Below are 14,857 nucleotides of genomic sequence, written 5' to 3'. Positions count from 1 at the left end.
AACATCTTCCAATTCAGGTTGAAGACCACGTAAGTCTTTGCCAATATTTCATTCTTTTGTATTTTTAATATTTTTTTTTTCCAAAGTAAAATGAAAATCTCTCTCCAGCTTGGGTGCACACTCAAGGATTTTTCCATGATAAGTTTCACGAGCTTAGAGAGAAGACCTGGGCTGGTCCACCCAGTTTTTCACAAATGGGGGCATTTCAGAGATGGGGAGCAGGGCTTGCTCATGGCCAGCTAATTGGCAGCATCACACTTGAGAGAGACTGAGAGGCAAGCTCTCTGGCCCCGGTCCACCATCTTGTCCTCTGATCTACGGGACCTTATACGTTTCTAAGCTCTAACTTTGGTCAAAGAATGCCATTTCCTTCACAAACCTGTGAACCCTACATTTTCTAGTTAAGTGCCCTGGGGAAGCCCCGGCACTATAAAGACAGCGAGGCCGTAGGTGAGGTGAGCAGGGGGGGTTGTTAAAAAACTCTGCACCCAGGAATCCAGTCTGGGCTCCAGGCTGCCTCCCTGCCCCATCCCCGACGTTCTTCAGGCACCGGGAACCTCAGACATAAGATTTCCCCGGATGCTGGGAGGCCCGAGGACAGCTGATGAGCCCCCCATGAACTCCTGGGGACTCCTGCAGTCTCTCGCTTCCTGATTCTTTCCCCAGCCACGATCCTGGGGCCGTGTACAGCTCTCTCCTCACCACCACGGTTTACTACCTCCTCTGCCACCACCCAGTCTGAGCTCTCACCTCCATTGCCCAGGAAGGCCACACAGCCTCCGACGATCTGATTCCTCCAGGGCACTCTCCGCCCATCAGCCTGAGTGGGCTGTGTGAACCCTCACCCTTGACCTGCTTCTCCCTGTGATAGCCCTTTTACTCTTGCAATGAGAGCGCAAGGCCTCATGTGACATGCGCAGCCCCAGGGGCTTGGCCTTTCTCCTTCCCCACAGCCTGCTCTCTGTGCTCAGACCACACTGGCCACCATCTGACCCTCCAATGCTCCATGCTGCCCCCGACTGAGCCTTACACAGGCTGTTCACTCAACCTGGCCTGCTCTCCTCCCCACTCTGAGCTTGGCTCACTCTTACTCAGGCTTAACGCCTTGGCTAAAGTACCACTTCTTCGGAGAGGTCCTCCCTGACCTCTGAGATCTAAACAGATCCTCTCCCAGTTTGATAACCTCTCGGCACACTCTGGACTTTTTCTTGAGAGCCCTTATCATGGTTTCCGACAGGAAATTGTTTGGTGCGCCCTTGATGTATTTCTTCTCTTTTAGCATTTAAACTCCATGAAGGTGGGATCTGTGTCACTTGAGTCTCATGTGACATCTGACTCATGGCAGAAGCCTCTGCATACCTGTCAGCCAAGGACGCTGATCCCTGCCTCCCCTGCCAGGTCATAATTTCCCCCCAGAAACACACCACCACGCAGACGAGGGCTGCCTCAGCCACTTGTCAGCATGGTGGACGCTCAGGGTGCTCAACAAAAACCACAATTATTTTTATTTCACAGGAAAGTTTTCTTTCCGAAACCTCGTGACCAGTAAAGAAGCAGCTTTTAGCAATTTGGGATGAAGATATTTGTGGCGCCCAGCAGAGCAGAAAATAATTCTGGTTTTAAGTCAAGACTGTCCTGGCAGAAGCAGAAAAGTTCCAGAAAAGGGCTAAGGCAGAGCTGACCGCAGAGCTTCTGTGGGCCCCTGCAGCTTCACCACGCTGGCCCCTGGGCACCCATGGGAGGGGGTGGACCAAGACACAGGAGCCCTTCCCGGTGCCTGGCCGGGGCAGCCCCTAGCCTGTGGGCTCTGACTCTCCTAACAAGGAATGCCCTCCTCTCCACCTTTGCCAGTGTCTGCAGAGCCTGCTCACCCACCTGCTGCCGGGGTTCCCCGTGCCCCCCAGATCTCTCAGGTACAGGAACTGCTAATAGAGTCCCTTTGTGCCTTAAGCTTGGTGGAGCCGTTTCTGTCACTTGCAACCCCAAGAACCTACACCATAGAGTCACTGACATAGACACTCCCCGGCTCCCTCCCCCCTGCATGAACCTGGGCTGTCCCTGTGACATCTCAACACTCCTGTCTCCAAGGCCACCCTCCTGTACTGAAGTCCAAGACTCCGGTTCCTGCTGGTTTGACCGCAACCACCCACTTGTCCATCTCTCCTCCTGATCTCTCTCCTGTCTCTGCCTCTCAGGCTCCTGTGCCATGTTCCTGTCCCCGTGCTGGTTGCTCTGGGCTGGGGGACGCTGCCCATTTGATGGTCTTGGCATGCCCGTGTTCTCAGTGTGGTTCACATGGAAATCAAAGCCGGCCGCCTGCTGTCTGAGGTCCTTTGTTTGCCATGACCCAAACTGAACTCATTTCTCCCCTAAATCTGCACACTGTCCCTCCAATGAGGAAAGAGTCCCTCGGCTCTTCCTCACTAGAGCCTCCTTGGTTCCACTCTCCAGAGGCCACGTGCCTCCCCTGCCTCCTCTCCAGCTCAGGCGCCCTCCCGGCAGCAGCCTCTTCCCTGGCAGGGCCAGAGGCCTCCTCCTGCGACCCAGTCAAGCTGCCCCCACTGCAAGGCCCTCTCAGGATGAAGCATGGGTTTTTTTTTCAAGCGTGGCCTCTTGCCAGGCGGGGCCTCCTCCCGGGGCCTCCTCCCGGCCTCATCTTCCTGTCTTCTCTGTGGCTGCCACACCCCGGGCTACTCCAGGCTCCTCGGGTTCTAGGTACCCCTACTCCCTCTGCTCCTGGGACCCCACCAGCCTGCTCTGTAGTCCGCGCTGCCCTCTGCCAGCTCATCCTCTCGTTTTGGACAGAGGTCCTGCCTCCCTGGAGGCCTTCCAGCGATCCTTCCCCATCTACTTGCACCTGGGCCATCGCCTCTCTGAGAGCTGGGCCGCGGTGCTGCGGGTGGGGTAGGGGGTGGGCAGGAACCCTTCTCCCTTGATCACTGGGAGGGCTCCATGGGTATTTAATCCATGGACTCTCAGCACATGGCTGTGACAGGAGCTGCCCCGCCCAGCGTGTTGGCTAGGGCACAGGACAGGTGCTGCTCCAGGACAGCTACGGCCTGAGGGGAGAAAGCAAGAGCAAGACCCAGAAGGGGCCAGAACAAGGTCCCCAGTGCCCTGAAGCCACCGTCTGCAGGAGGGGAAAGTCCCTATTTCAGGGCCCTCCAACGACTACAGAGAAGGTACTTTTTAAGAAATTCAGTCACCTCGCTATTCCCAGAGCCTACAGCTTTTCGGTCCCCATCTCCCTGGCTCTGGCCCAGAACTATTCTTGGGAACCTGATTTGCCAACTGGCCACCACCTGCACCCCGGCTCCAGCAAGGGCAAGAGCGGCCAGAGCCCCTGCCACCATTAGGGTCTCGTGGACGGAGGTGAGTCACCCCAAATCACACACTGCCAGAAACCAGGAGAGCCGTGCCTGCCCTGGGCTGTGACCTGGAGACCACGTTCTGGGACACAGGGCCCCAGGAGTCGGGAGCCACAGAGCACAGATCCCCCAGCTCAGAGGGTGCGGCAAGTTAAACCGTGGTCCCCCAAACTCCTGTGCCCTCAGAATGTGACCTTATTTGGAATGTGGGACTTTACCTGTATAATTAAAGATCTTGATACACTCGTCCTAGAGTGAGGGAGGGACCTATCTAAATCCAGTGACCAGTGTCCCTAGGAGGAGAGGCGAGGATGTGAAGATGGAGGAGACAGGGGTGATGCCTCCACAAGCCAGTGACACCCAGGACTGTCGGCCCCACCCACGCTAGAGAGAGGCCTGGGACAGATCCTCCCCCAGAGCCTACAGGAGATCCTGCCGACACCCCCGATTCTGGACTTCTGGCCTCCAGAACCAAGTCAGAGGGAATTCCTGTTGTGCTCGGTCCCGAGCCTGTGCCACGCGGGGACAGCTATCCTAGGACACTAACACAGAGTCTGTCTATGGACCACATGCTCTGTCCCTTCATCCTCCCAGGCCACCTCCCACCTGGACCCCAAGGAGGAATCAAGCTTCTCCAGAGGCCCCAAACCGCTGGGCAGATGCAGCGCATCTCTGCAGCTGGTACGGGCAGCAAGGGCTCCCTCTGTGCCCAGCTTGCAGGCCATCCCCCTGCTCTCACTCGACGCCTCTGATGACCAGCAGAAACAGGTGGAGTGACGGGAACAGCCTCTCCATCTATGGGAGGGAAAACAGGGTGGAGAGGAGAGAAGCGAAGTTGGCCTCAAGTCCCACTGTGTCAAACACCAGCAGCCGGCGATAAGACAGGGCAGTGGGCACTCCTGGAGCCCCTGCGGGGCATGTTGACAGGTAGGCCCTTTGTAGAAGGGCCACCAGACATTTCCTCCCTCCTCCTCCCCCTCCCCCTCCCCCTCCTCCTCATCTTCCTCATCTTCCTCCTTCTGCTCCTCCTCTTCCTTCTTCTCCTCTTCTTCTGGGACACACAGTCTTGCAATCTGGCCCAGTCTGGCTCCAAACTCCTGGGCTCAAGTGATCCTCCTGCCTCAGCCTCCCAAGCACCAGGGAATATAGTAAATTGGAAAAAAAAAAAAAAAAAGAAAAAAGAAAATTTCCCTTTTGCCTTGCCAGGTATGGGAGTGCAGGAGGGAACTGGGCTCAGACAGGTTTCTACCAAAACTCACCCTAACAACAGACACACGTTCATATGGACACTCCCCACAGCCCCCTAAGTCAGCCCCAAACTGGAAACAACCCCAGACTCTGTTGCTAAATACACCACGGTCAACCCGTGCTGCAGAGCAGCGTGTGCAGCCATGCAGAAGGTGGCAAGTGACAGAGCCATGCTGAAAGTCCCCGATCTGCGCTCGCTGGGAGAACTGACAAAAATCAACCTCCCAAACCACATGGTTTCTCCAGGGAGTGGAGGAGAGTGGGGCTGGCGTGCAGGGTGAAGAGGAACTTTCCATATTTTTTCCTGTTAGTTTTAACCATAAGAACTGTCATTTGGAGAGGAAGATCCAGCCTTTAAAGAATCAAATGGTGAGCTGGACGAGGTGGGGCACATCTGTAACCCCAGCAACTCAGGAGGCTGGGTCACAAGTTCAAGGCCAGCTCAGCAACTTAGCAAGGCCATAAGTAACTTAATGAGACCTGTCTCAAAATAAAAAATAAAAGGGCTGAGGATGAAGCTCAGTGGTTTAAAAAAAGAAAGAAAAAAATTAAGTGGTAAATGAGTATTCAGTGGGGGCAGGGAGAGAATGAATCCCTGAATATGGAAAACCAAAATAACTAAAGATATAATTCAAGAAAACTTTCTGGAAATAAATGAGGACTTTTTTTTAAAATGCCATTTTTGTAGGTTAAAACTGGTATAAATTGTGAATTTCATAAAGTTCAACCTAATATATGTTTATATATAGGCATGTGCATTGATTTAGTTTCTTATGCTGAGAACTTGTTTGTGTAGAGTGATGTAAAAAACAAAAAATGATAAGTAAATGATAAATCCAGCATATAAACTCTAGTCTACTGGCTTTATTTCAAGACACTCTGCTGAGGGAAAATGTGGCAGAAAAGGATTTAGAAAAAAAAAAAAAGCAATAAGAATGATGGTTACTGTAAGAGGAGGAATCAAGGTCCCGAGCTGTGGTCTTCTGTCCTTAGCAGATGGGGACACTGAGGTCCTGCAAAGTGGCCATCCAGGCCATGGGACTTGCCCCTGGTTCTGCCGCCTCCTGGTCCCCTCCCAGGCAGTCCAGTGAACTGCCCCGCAGAGCCTGTCACTGTGGCCCTGATCTACATATCAGCAATAATTGACCCTTGGTCTGCCCTGCCTCTGCCACTTCTGTTGCAGGGCCTTTGCACATGCAGGTTCTGCTGTCTGGAATATGTAACCTGCTTCGCCTTGTCATCTCGCTTCCTTTCCCTCTTTCAGGTCCCTCTCAAGCATTCCAGCTCATGGGACTGGCCCAGGGCTCCCCAACTGCAGGTTCACATCCACCTATTTGTGTGACTGAGTCTGTCACCCCTGTCCCTGACGGAGCACTGCCAGGCCAGGTGGGCTCCTGCCTCAGGGACACACATGGGATGGAGGGATGAAACCCTGGGCAGATCTTTCACGCGGGGAGGCAGGGCGACTTCGAGAGCAGTTCACCTGCCCCCTGGGAGGCTGTGTTCTGAGGAATGCCTATTTTTAAGATCAGGGAAGTCTTTAAATAAGCGTAAAAGGTTTTCCTTTTCTGGGGTGGGGAGGAAGTGTGTCCGAGGTTCATAAAACAACGCCCGTGAGGTGGGAGGGGGCCCTACAGCTGGGAGCACACCTGGTGGCCCAGGTCCCCAGCCTGTGCTTCCTTCCCGAGCCGACAGGCCTGGCTGCAAATCTGGCACAAGGATTGTAAGGCCGCGGGGAGACCATAGCTACAGGAGTGGACGGCACAGGTCATTGGAACCCTCTCCAGAGCACCTGCGGTGGTAGGAGCTCTGTGCAGAGTGCTTTATAGCACAGGGCAGGAACCCTGTGGGGGGAGGGGGTCCCGAATCATCTCCATTTACAGATGAGCAAACTGGGAACAGAGAGGTAAGCAACTTGCCCCAGGTCACACAGCCAATGAGAAGCAGAGCTAGGACACCAACCCAGGCTGCCCAGCATATGCCTTCCTGTTGGGTGACCCTTGTGAACACTGCCAGCTCCCAGCTGGTGAAGTCCCATGTTGGGTGGGGAGCTTGGGACAGTACTCTTCAGTAAGACATTAGACTTCATATCCTGCCTCCTGGCACGTACTGACTCGCACAGTCTGCAGCCAACTCTGCAGTTACTGCGTGTGGGACACCCAGACTTCCCACTTTCCCTGTTCTATACCCTAAGACAGCCCACTAAATGGATTTCAAGACCAGCAATGAGTTTGACGGTCACTGGTCTGAGGGGAGAGGCCCTGCCTATTTCCCTGGAGGAGGGAGAAGATGACAATCAGAGAAGTGAGAGGGTCCCAAGGTCCAAAGTCTGGAGCAACAGCCATAAGGGCATACGTTGTGCTGCTGGCTTCGTAAACGCAGAGGAAAAATATTTTCCAGAAATTAAGAGTTGTGCTGGGCTCTATGGTGCAGGCCTGGAATCCCAGCAACTCAGGAGGCTGAGGCAAGAGGATTGCAAGTTTGAGGCCAGCCTCAGCAGCTTAGCAAGACTCTGTCTAAAAATTAAAAAAAAAAAAAATTCATTAAGGGGGCCCTGGGAGTGTAGCTCAGTAGTATAGTGCCCCAGGGTTCAACCTCCAGTACCTAAATAAATAAGAGTTGTCACCAGCATGGCTCAGTCCCCAGGGACAATGTCTTAGTGATGCTTCAGCCATGGAAATGACAGAGGCAGCAGTTCAGGGTCCCCCGTTTCCTTCTCCACATTCCACAGAGGGGACCCTGCCCTGCCCAACCAGTGGCTCTTGGCCTTAGATGCACGTTAGAATCACCTAGAAACTTTAAAAAGCCCTGATGAACCTCCAGATTCAGAGGTTCTGCTTTACTTGGCCTGGTGTGGTGATTGCTAATGTGCAGCCAAGGAAGACAACCTGCACCGGAAAGAGCCCACAGCTGCACCCTCAGCCTGCACCCAGAATGAGCTAAAGGGCTACAAGGGTGTCTCAGCAGCCGAGTGGCACACTCCTGGAATCCCAGTGACTCGGAGGCTAAGGGAGGAGGATCACAAGTTTGAGGTTAGCCTCAGCTCTGCCTCTCTCTGGCTGTGTGATGTGGGTCAAGTCACTTGGCCTCTCTGTTCTCAGTTTGCTCCTCTGTAAGTAGAGACAACTTGGTGGACTGTCTCAAGAAATGCAAAGGGTGGGGGACAGAGCTCGGAGGCAGAGCACCCTAATTCCCAGGTTCCCCAGATGGGGCGGGCGGATGCCCCTGCCTGCAAGGCACTGAGGAGTCAGGCTGGCCGATGGGCCCCTTGTACTCACCATGGAGCCTGCGAAGTCCACGCCCTGCGTGCTGCAGCCAGCCGCCCCCGCCCCCAGTGCTGATGAATCCTCCACCACAACTCTGCAAGCTATTGTCCCATTTTACAGAAGAGGAAAACTGGGGCTCAGAGAGGCAGGGAGAGGCAGAGAGGGACCCCACAAGAGGACAGCGTCCATGGCCACTGCAAATCAGGTCTGCCTGGGGCTGGAAACCCCACTGCTTTCTCCCACAAAACGGCTGTTTTCTTCTTAAAAACCAAGAGAACCAGTCAATGAAACAGCTCTAGGAGCAAAGCCTCGAAGGCTCGGTTCTCAGAACACGAGGAGCCGGACCAGCTCCACCACAAACACAAGCCTGATCTTTGGCCAGGAAGAGGCGGGTTTGTCCCAGGTGGTCCTGACCCCTCTTCCCAGCTCCTGGACGTGCTGTCCAGGGCCAGCCTTGGTGTGGTGACCCCCAGGCCCTCCCCAAGATGTGTCCCTGTTGGTTCAGCCTCCCGTTGCCCTGGAGAGGCCATGCCCTGGTGACGGCCTGTGACAAGACACCCCCACCCCCGCACCTGCCCAGCTTCAGTCAGACGCCCGCCTCCTCGGGACCCCTGCCCGGCTTTACCTGGGAAGAGACTTTGCCCTACTCCACTCCGTCTAGTGGGGCTGGGGCAAAGGCAAGGCCACAAAAGGGAACAGCAACAATCCAGACCTCTGTCACCTCCCCACCTCCTCCACCACCTCCTCTCAGATTTGCATCTTTGACAATTATAATCAAGGACCGGAGACCAGGGACAGGCCTTTTTGATGGCCAAGAAACTTCCTGAGGAGTCAGAGAGTCTTCATGAATCCTGACGGCTTCTCATTCTGAGCGCTTTTATCAGCAACGCCAAGACCATGTTTTCTCACAGCTCTGGGATCGGGATGTGCCTTTGCCTGTTTTGCGTTTTCCCCGAGGTGCTGGGGGTCAAAGCCAGGCCTCGGCACTCCCCCGTGGCCTGCCCGGGACCCCTTGTCCTTCACAGCACATGCAATAACGGTGCAGGTACAGTCAGCGGCATCTGACGCCCTAAGAACATAGCGCCACAAGTGACTTTTTCCTTTTGATGGATTGTTTCCTTTCCCTTAATGAGATGGACACACTTGAACGCCAACATCCTCACCAATCTTGATACACAATGTCACCTCTGTTCAGCATAGCTGCGGAGGCTAAGCCAGTCCCCAGCACAGGTGCCCCGGCGCTGGCCTCGCCGGTGTCAACCCAGCTGCCTGTACCTTTTTGGTTCACTTAACAGAGAATTGCAAATGAAAGAAAAGTCACCGCGGTTTCCACACCTTTCTTTGACACTTTGTTACCTGGAACTTGGGGACCACCTAACTCTCACAGCCACTTGGTCACCTGCCACCCATGTGAGGACACACATGTTGCTACCACTCTGTGTCCTGCGGACCCCATGTGGCTTCTTGGGTCTGCCCCAGGCACCCCCCCTGCCACCGTAGGCTCCTGTAGCTTGCCCCTCCACAGCCAGCCCCTGCCGGCCCCTAGGCCCTTGGGGGGAACTCCAGAAGAGGAAGCCGACACTTCCTTCCCCCCTTGCAACTTTTGCCACTGATATACCCCAAACCCAACCAACCCACACCCCCACGTCAAGGTCAGGATTTATCAGTCCTGCATGGAATGGCCACAGGACACAGGAGGCCAAGCTTTGCTGTGAAGTCAGGCTGGGTTGAAACCCGATTTGCCACTTCCTAGCTGTGTGATTCTGAGCAAGTGGCTTTAGGTCTCTGTGCCCAAATATCCTGACCTGTAAGACGGATGCTAAAGAAAAGTCCCAACAGACGCAGCATCTCCCTGGTGTTTGCAGACCCCGGTTCCTTGATCCTCCTGACAGCCCTTGGGGCTGAGGTGGGAACTAATCTTTCTGTCATTTTCCAGAGGAGGACACTGAGGCATAAGGAGGTGGAGGGCCGGGCTTTGTGACTCAGGGTTGTTAAAACAGGAATTTACCTTTACGTCACTGGAGGCCATCTTCTTGCGGTCTCTGGATCTGGAAAACAAGAACATATTTGTTTGGATCTGTCACTCTGCTGCTGTGGCCCCAGCATGCACCTGGCAATCTCTCCTTACAGATTAGGTCTATGTTAACTTAGTGTCAACAGAGTTTGAAAATAGCATAAAGCTCACAATGTATGTAGAAGGACATGTACCCTGGATACACACCCCAAAAGAACTGAAAACAAGCACTCCAACAAACTCCTGTTGGAGTACTGGGTCCACATTTTGGAGATGGTGAACAATATGTAGTAGAAGTATTCACCATCTCTGAAAGGTGGAAACAACCCCTATGTCCATTGATGGGAATGGATAAACAGAATGTGGTATATCCATGCCATGGAATATTATGCAGCCACAAACAGAAATGAAGCACTGATCCCTGCAAAGACACAGATGAACCTTGAAAACACTATGCTAAGAAAAGGTGGCTGGACACAATATGCACATACCACGTGATCCCCACTTGTATGAAACAGCCAGAATAGGCAGATCCATGGAGACAGGAAGGAGACTGGTGGATGCTGGGGACCAGGGGAAGGGAAGAGCAGGGAGTGGCTGCTTAAAGGGTCTCCTCTTAGAGTGATGACTGATCTGGAATTAGATCCATGGGATGGCTTGATGGCAGCACGATATTGCAAATGCACTCAATGCTACTGAATTAGGAGCTTCAACCTGGTCCATTTAATGCTATGGAAATTTCATTCCAATTCCAAAGACAGACATTGCCTTGCAGTGGAGGGCTCTGAAAACGACTCACGCCCACCGGGGGTCTGGGTGGTTGGCTGCTGTGCACCTGAGCAGTGGGAGGGTGCACAGTCTGCAAGTGTAGATGTAGAAAAGAGAAAGAAGATCCTGTCACAGCATGGCAGGGGCAGGATGGCCCCATCTACATAGAAAAAACACGCACGTGCTTTAAAAGCTTTTTTTTTTTTTTTTTAAGTCTGTAAGGGAAGCAGTGAGAGTGTTCACAGTGGTCATCTTTGGAAGCAGAGGGAGTAACCTGGACTTGGGCTTGAGTGACTGTCCTCCTCTTTGCTTCTGTAAAGTCTGAACTGTAAGAATTCTGAGATGGGGGATTATCCAGAACTCAGGGGGTCTTTGTAAGTGGAGGTGGATGTGAAGCAGAGGAGACAGAGATCGGGAGGTGCCTAAGCTGCTGGCTTTGAAGACGGAGGAAGGGCCCGCTGCAGGCACCTCTAGAAGTTGGTAGGATGGGCCACCAGAGTCCCCCGCCCCGAGTCTGAGGAAGCAGGGCAGCCCCGGCGGCGCCCCCTTCAGGCTCACTGAGACTGAACATAGACTCCTGACCCACAGAACTGTACAGGTACAAATGTGGGTTGTGTCAAAAACCAAGTCTGTGGCATTTGATCAATGGCAAAAGGAAACTAGCACAGCACTTCGGGGCTGGTCCCACGCCAGCACGCTGGGGGTCAAGGGCACTCCTTGTAATGGCCACATAGGAGTCCCCTGCAGAGACGTGTGTGGGCCACTAGTGACGGACAGTTAGGTTGTTCCCCAGTCTTTTCTTGCCTTAATGTGCCAATGAGTAATCCTACACGCTTTGTGTTATTTTTATAATTAAAAGAGTAAAATATTAGCATTTGGAGAAAAAAATTCACATACAAAAAAAATAAAATAAAATAAAACAAACCCCAGCTTTCTCTCCTTTCCCACAGTCTGGGTGCAACAGACCCAGAGAGCTTCTTTCTGGTTGGCTAACAGAGCAGCGTCTGCAGCCGGCAAGTTTAGCTCAGTGCAGCCCTGGCCCAGCACCCCGGGGCCTCCCTCACCCCTTCTGCATGAGATGGGCTCCAGCAGCTCCTTTACACAGATGAAGGTGAAGGGAAGGACCAAGGTGCTCTGGAGGGTCCCTTCCTCACAAGACAGGAAGCAGAGCTGGCACCCACGAACACCCAGCTTCACCCATTCAAGCAGCAGAAAATGTAGAACTCCCAGGCTCTCCCCCATTAAACTAGTCAAGACAAATAAAAGTGATAACGCATGATGCTCACAGGGCTGTGGGGAAACTTATGCACACTTCTGAGGATCACTGCTCTAATGGGCAAATGGCAACAAGGGTCTGCTGCCTTCAAGATGATCAGACCCCTGACCTGAACACTTCATTTTGGAAATTATATGTCAAAGAAGTCATCTGACAGCAATGACAATATTTATACAAATGTACAACAATGTTTACAGCTAAACTGGATATTCTGGGTACAATCCAGAACAGGCCCCCCTTAGGGAAAAGCTGAGGAAGGCAGAGGGCTACTGGGAAGAGTGACAATATTGAGGTCTATGCAGAGAGGCAGAAAGAACTCTGGTGAGCAACAAGAAGGTAGAAATGGAGGCCTCTGGTGCTTTACATTCTGCTGGTGATTGTACAAAATTATCTGAACCTTTACCAGATGCCAAGAACTGTGCTGGGTGAAGAGGAAGGAAAAAGAGGTCAGGTCAAGGGTAGGCTGATGCTTCAGCCCCAGGAGACAAAAAACAAACAAACAAACAAAAAAAAAAAAACCCAAGGAAAGAAATACATAAGCGAGATCACACCCCCCACCACCCTCGGCTGCGTGCTGGGAAGGAAAAAACCTGGTCATGCACTAGAAAGCAGCCAGTGTGCGAGGGAGGCTCCTGCAAGTGGAGTGGTCAGACTCCTGAGGAATGTCAAGGGGACCAGTCATTCCCTGACCAGATTTCAGGGAAAGGCGTTCCTGGGGAAAGGAGAGCCTGTGCTCTCATCCCTTGAGACAGCAAGAAGCTTGGGAGAATGGGGAGACTCCTGATGGAGGACAGCGGCAGGAGATGAGTCAAGAGTGAAGCAGGAGGACTGCAAGTTCAAAGCCAGCCTCAGCAACTCAGCAACACTCTGTCTCAAAGTTAAATATAAAAAGGGCTGGGGATGTGGCTCAGTGGTTAAGCAGCCCTGGGTTCATCCCCAGTACCTCTCCCCCCACCCAAAAAAAAAAAAAAAAAGAAAGAAAGAAAAGAAAGAAAGAAAAAGAATAATCACTTGGGGCCCAAGTATGGAAGGTGGATGAGGGTTTGGGGTCAAGAGTGCTGCAGGGAGGCCAAGGGGAGGCCCTCAGTGAAGGTGACAATGGCCTGAACTTGGGGATCAAAGTGAGAACACAGAGGCCAGACTTGGATATGCTTAGGGGGAGATGGTGTGGGGTGGGGAATGGAGAACCAAGGCACCAAGGCGAGCTAGGCTGTGGCAAGAGCTCTCTGGGCTTCCTCCTTGCTAGACAGCAATGTGGTGGGGGAGGGCTGGAGGCCGCAGAGGAGCCTGGAATTATGCAAGTCTTAGCCCAAAGCTTGTCAAAACCCTGTCCTCATCAGCTTTCCCCCAGGGGACTCGAAGGGGAGAAGTTGCTGGCTCTGATCTTGGTTTTACTCAAGTTCCTGGTAGGGGGACCTCCGGAAATACTGCAGATCTAAAGCCCCACCAGCCTAAGGTTTGAGGGGCCCAGGAGGAGGAGCGCTTCCAGAGGTGTGGGATGGGAGGGAGGGGACACAGCTTGGTAGGAAGCCGAGCTAAGTCTTTACACCAGGCATCTCACTTAATCTCCTCGGCATCCTGTGAGGTAGGTGCCAGGCTGAACCCCAGGGGGCAGATAAGGAAAGCGACACAAAGTGACAAAGTCACATGGCTAAGCCTGCAAGATCCCCTGCCCCGGCCAGGCAGAGGAACCTCCAGCATTCCTGGAGGGGGCTGGCTGAGAGGAAAGCCCCCCTCTCTCCTGGAGGTCACCCCACCTAGCCCACCATTATTATTCCTTAGCTCCCCTGACCCAAGAGTGGGTGTTCCAAGGAATTTCCAGTTGAAGGACCTGCTGCCCTAGGTCTTCCTTCTGCAGGGACGGGTTGGGGGGCTCACTTCGGGCTCCTCCTGGGGCACCCCGCCTGCCTTCCCTGTCCCTGTCCCCCTGGGCAGCAGGGGCTGGGGCAGGACAGAGGGACGGAAGGACCGGGCTCCACACAGACCTGGCTGTGAGTTCAGGTTCTGCCTCCTTCGGCTGCGACCCAAGGCACCGCGCGGCCTCTCCAAGTCCCGGCGTCTCCACCTGTAAGCGGGAGGGAGACCGCGATGGGCGCTGCGCCACCTGTTGCTGTCCTGGGTGATGAAGTGATGGCACCTGGCCGGGTCACACGCGGCGAGAGAGGACGGTTCTTGGAACTGGACCCCAGGGGTACAAGGCCGCGGCGGGAGGGCAGCCTGGCACCCGGCGACGCGGGGTCCCGGAGTCCCTCCGCCCGCGGGGGCGACGAGCACGGGCGCGGCTGGGGGCGGGTCCGGCGAAGTCCCCTCGGCGAGGGCGCCCGGGGTGAGAGGGTCCCCGCTGCTCTGAGGGGTCGGGCTGGGGGAGAAGGGCGCGACCTCGGCCGGGCACTCACCGCGCGTCGGCGGCCACCGCAGCGACTGGCAGCCCCGCGTCGCCGCCGCCCCTTCCTCCAGGCCCGCCCCGCCCCGACGCCGGGCTCTGGCCGGGTCCCAGCGCGCGTCCCCGTGCCCGCCCCGCCCCCGTCCTGCGGACGGACTAAGTCCCGCCCGGCGGCCCGTCGCGAATCACAGGAATCTGCGGCCCGGGAAGGGGCGGGGGAGGGACGCACTTCCTTCCTCCGCGGAGGGTCGAGGCCTGGCCCCCCGCAGCCTCCCCGCCACCCCTGCCTCCCGAATCCCTAGGGTGACCCCGTCCGCTGTCCCCAGCACAGTCTGTCAGGCAGGGGGTGGAGGGTGCCAGAGTGTCCTAAGGGGGTGGCCAACCTGGAAACCCTCAGGGCTCCCCTGATGGGACTGAGGCTGGAGGAGGGGAGGGGCGCCCTGCTCCAGGCCTGGGTGGTCAGAGGAGCCCGCCTGGCTCTTTGCGGCCCTCCCAGCGGCTGTGCCTCGGGTTTGTCCTGTTAGCGTGGCTTCA

General features: G+C 54.7%; 1 protein-coding gene across 1 annotated transcript in view; it reads right to left on the bottom strand.

Moving 5' to 3' along the window:
* Hvcn1 (hydrogen voltage gated channel 1) overlaps nt 1–14,392 on the bottom strand; it is a 29,897-nt gene extending 15,505 nt beyond the window's left edge. Inside the window, exons 1-3 of the mRNA XM_076852350.2 lie at nt 14,337–14,392; nt 13,926–14,005; nt 9,891–9,930 (exon numbers count right to left, since the gene is read on the bottom strand). Coding sequence (XP_076708465.2) covers nt 9,891–9,911 — 21 coding nt within the window. The 5' untranslated portion in view covers nt 9,912–9,930; nt 13,926–14,005; nt 14,337–14,392. The remainder of the gene's footprint in view (nt 1–9,890; nt 9,931–13,925; nt 14,006–14,336) is intronic.
* Nucleotides 14,393–14,857: the final 465 nt, after the last annotated feature.

This window comes from Callospermophilus lateralis, chromosome 1 (assembly GCF_048772815.1).
Source record: "Callospermophilus lateralis isolate mCalLat2 chromosome 1, mCalLat2.hap1, whole genome shotgun sequence".
NCBI lineage: Eukaryota > Metazoa > Chordata > Mammalia > Rodentia > Sciuridae > Callospermophilus > Callospermophilus lateralis.
This window is presented reverse-complemented; position numbering and strand designations above follow the sequence as displayed.